This window comes from Heterodontus francisci, chromosome 2 (assembly GCF_036365525.1).
Source record: "Heterodontus francisci isolate sHetFra1 chromosome 2, sHetFra1.hap1, whole genome shotgun sequence".
In the NCBI taxonomy this organism is placed as follows: Eukaryota; Metazoa; Chordata; class Chondrichthyes; order Heterodontiformes; family Heterodontidae; genus Heterodontus; species Heterodontus francisci.
In genome coordinates this window covers 162,450,593-162,454,210 of record NC_090372.1, presented here as the reverse complement: position 1 = coordinate 162,454,210, position 3,618 = coordinate 162,450,593, and the positions used below count along the sequence as shown (strand labels likewise).

General features: G+C 45.3%; 1 protein-coding gene across 1 annotated transcript; it reads left to right on the top strand.

Moving 5' to 3' along the window:
* The first annotated feature begins 1,065 nt into the window (after positions 1–1,065).
* LOC137348096 (complement C1q-like protein 3) lies at positions 1,066–2,996 on the top strand. The gene is made up of 2 exons (XM_068013290.1): positions 1,066–1,854; positions 2,647–2,996. The coding sequence occupies exons 1-2, from the start codon at positions 1,270–1,272 to the stop codon at positions 2,824–2,826; spliced, it is 765 nt and encodes a 254-aa protein (XP_067869391.1). The 5' UTR covers positions 1,066–1,269; the 3' UTR covers positions 2,827–2,996.
* The last annotated feature ends 622 nt before the right edge of the window (positions 2,997–3,618 follow it).

Genomic DNA, 3,618 nt, shown 5'->3' with positions numbered 1-3,618 from the left:
GGAAGCCGTATAACAACATGTCTCTTTCGAAAGAAGAGGTGGATCTTCATTTAGACTTGAAACGTTTTAGATGACACCATACATGAAGCTATGTTTCAGGAAATATTCGCATGCAGTCCTTTCACAATTTGACATTAGCGTTTTAAAAAACCGCAGCTCTGGTCAGCTTTGACCTGGCGAACATAGAGTGGTACAGTAATACAATAATGTAACACTTGCTTGTGTTATTCCTACATGCTGAACTAGGCAGCTTTATAGCTCAGTCCAGCGCCTGTAACCAGACGAACTGACATTTATTTTAAGGATAAACGATTGATTTATCTTTGTTCTCTTGTGACACGGTTTATGACCTTAACAGATCACGTAAAAATGTGAAGGTAGCGCAGGTAAAGTACTCTTGCATGTCGACGGAGAGTGTTAAATATTTCTGCACAGTCTTCGGCACCCACTATACTATAACACACTAACTCAGACGCATCAATGATTTGGCAGGCATTTTTTAAAAATACGGACGCTGCCAAGAATGACAGGGGTGCTTCTGATTCTAACCATTAGACTTTCAAATGATCCTTCCCCGGTGGGAGCCTGCAGTTATTTTTCCATTCAGATCGCTCGTTCGTGAATCGCCAGTCTAGCTGGGTTTCGGAATGTGTTCCTGTGTATAGGTACTAGGGTCTTTCTCTCTCTCGCTCCTGCTCTGATCATTAGACCTCCTGCTAGAAGGAACTTTCAGTGACTGTTTATAAATAATGAATCGGGCATGTCCAACAGGTTACTTTGATTTGGTTGTTGTGCTGGAATAGCTGGAGGGTGTCAGATGGACAGCGACATATGAAAGAGGAGTCGATCGCCACTAACTCGATAAGGATTGAGGAACCTTTTTTTTTCTGTGTGTGCTTTGAGATGATTTGTTCTTCCACTCACACGTGAATATAGGATCGGGACAGGTGGAAACTGGCTGGAGGCGTGAGAAGAAGCTGCTTTTAGTCCGTGCCCCCCGCTTAAATTCCAGGCACCGTCTCACAACTGTCTCACTCAACAGCTCAAGATCCGACTTGAACACTTCCAGCCAAGCTGCTTTCTGCACTGGGAGCCAAGGCAAGCCAAGCCGCGGCCGAACTGAACCCACAAGTAGCACTTTATTTTCTCCCTGGTCGAGGTTTCTACATAGCCATCACCATTTCTTCCAAAAGCAGACAGGACGATCGGCCACCTCTCACGCGGGTGGTCCGCAAGAAGCGACTGATCGCCGCGGCGGTGGGAGTCGTCATGGTCCTTCTGCTGGTGATCCTCATCCCAGTGCTGGTCAACTCGGCCGGCACCTCTGCCCACTACGAGATGCTGGGAACTTGCAGGATGGTCTGCGACCCTTACGGAACGAAAGCCACCACTGCAGCGGCAGAGACGGTGCGAGATCACAGTGTGATGCCCTTACCCACCTTCATCCAAGGACCCAAAGGAGAGCCCGGGAGATCAGGGAAAGCAGGACCGCGGGGTCCACCCGGGGAACCAGGGCCACCCGGCTCCATAGGGCCACCGGGGGGAAAGGGGGATCCGGGCAGACCGGGGCTACCAGGCCTGCCGGGACCTCCCGGGCCAAATGCCGGAGCCATCAGCGCTGCCACCTACAGCACAGTACCCAAGATTGCCTTCTACGCCGGCCTCAAACGGCCACACGAGGGTTACGAGATGCTCAAGTTCGACGACGTGGTCACCAATCTGGGGAACCACTACGACCCGACCACCGGCAAGTTTACCTGCTCCATCCCGGGGATTTACTTCTTCACTTATCATGTTTTGATGAGAGGAGGGGATGGCACCAGTATGTGGGCAGATTTGTGTAAAAACGGGCAGGTGAGTGATCCTTCAAACAAGTTTCAGAAACTGCGGGCAAAGTTAGCATTTGGATATTTCTGAAGAGTTTTGAACTCTTATTTAACTCTATGAAAGTATTAAGAAGTATTTAGATGAGCAGTTGAAACGCCATAGCATACAAGGCCAAGTGCTGGAAAATGGGATTAGAATAGATAGGTGCTTGATGGCCGGCATGGATACGATGGGCCGAAGGGCCTGTTTCTGTACTGTATAACTTTATGACTATTTGCGTACAGACAAGCCAGGCTGCGTGAGTTTCCAATTTCCTTCATAAATTTGCAAGACTTCTCAATGAATAAAACCGTATGATTTCCACGTTTAGCATAAGTTACTTGTCTGTGTATAAGGCCCAGGAAAGGTTTAGCTTAGAAATAAAAAAGTGCATCTGTGCTGTGTTTATAGGTAACATTAATTTTCAGAACCAAACGGTTGACATAATTGTGCAATTCATCACTAATGCTAATGAGAGAGGAACAGGCGATCTGCAAGGAAATGGGTGGAAGTAAATAGATTAATCGGTTGTGCACAAGACTAAAATAAAAAAAACGGGAGAGTCTGAGCCTGAACAATCACATAAACCAAATGGCAAGAGACGTGCAAATAGGCCTATAGAAACACAAATAATACAACTCAAACAGGCTAAACAAGACAGTTATTGAAACAGATAAAAGGTTACGACAGATGGAAACGGCTCCGCGGCTATTGGTGCCGTTTGAAAATAGCTGTCAAATTCGTCTTGCACTTTCGGTAAATTTACTCAACTTTCCGCAGGTTCGAGCCAGTGCCATCGCGCAGGACGCCGACCAGAACTACGATTATGCCAGTAACAGCGTGGTGCTGCACTTGGATGCAGGCGATGAAGTCTATATTAAACTGGATGGTGGCAAGGCTCACGGCGGTAACAACAACAAGTATAGCACCTTCTCTGGATTTATAGTCTACGCAGACTGAGGAAAGAGCAAGCAAATAAAGAAACAACCAAATCAAATCACCTCCTGCGTGAACGACTGAGGGCGGGATTCCCACGGCCTAGAAAGATCACTGCAAAAACCAAATGGACGGTCGCCTGATGGGCTCCGTACTTCTGGATATAACCAGCCGTTTTTTTAAAAAATAGAAAAGCTATTTGAAACATCCTTGCACACCTCGAAAAGACCATGTCCATGTAAATAGGCTCAGTTTGGGTTAGTCCACCCAAAGCAATTTCTCAATGTTAGCATTGTGTTTGTGAGAGGAAGTCTGTCCAGTACTGAGCACAGTGGTCAGTTTCTCTATAAAACCACAAAATCGTGTGGGGGCAAAAGCAAGATTTTCAAATGTTCCTCATTCTCTGATGCTTTGATATATATTGAACTCACAGCTTTATCCATGCAGCACCCATTTGGTTGTCGTGACTAGCCATTTCTCTGCTTGGAATTCCACATTAATCGCTGTGGTGAGCAACGATTTTCCAACAACTATTATAGTTGCTTTGTTAAATGATTATGCGGCTGTTTTTAATAAGGTCGGTGTTTTCCTTCTATCGGAATCATTCATTTAACAATCACAAATTAATATAAAGAATAACGTGCGTGCAATAGATACTGTGCAGCTGTCTGATCGCTGTGGCATGAAATTCAAGTTCGATATATATGTGTATATGCAATAAGATGCCATAGATTTTTTAAAAAAATCTTTTGATCATATAAGTGTAAAATTATTCAATATTTTCGTGCAATATCTATGAATCACTATGACAATAGC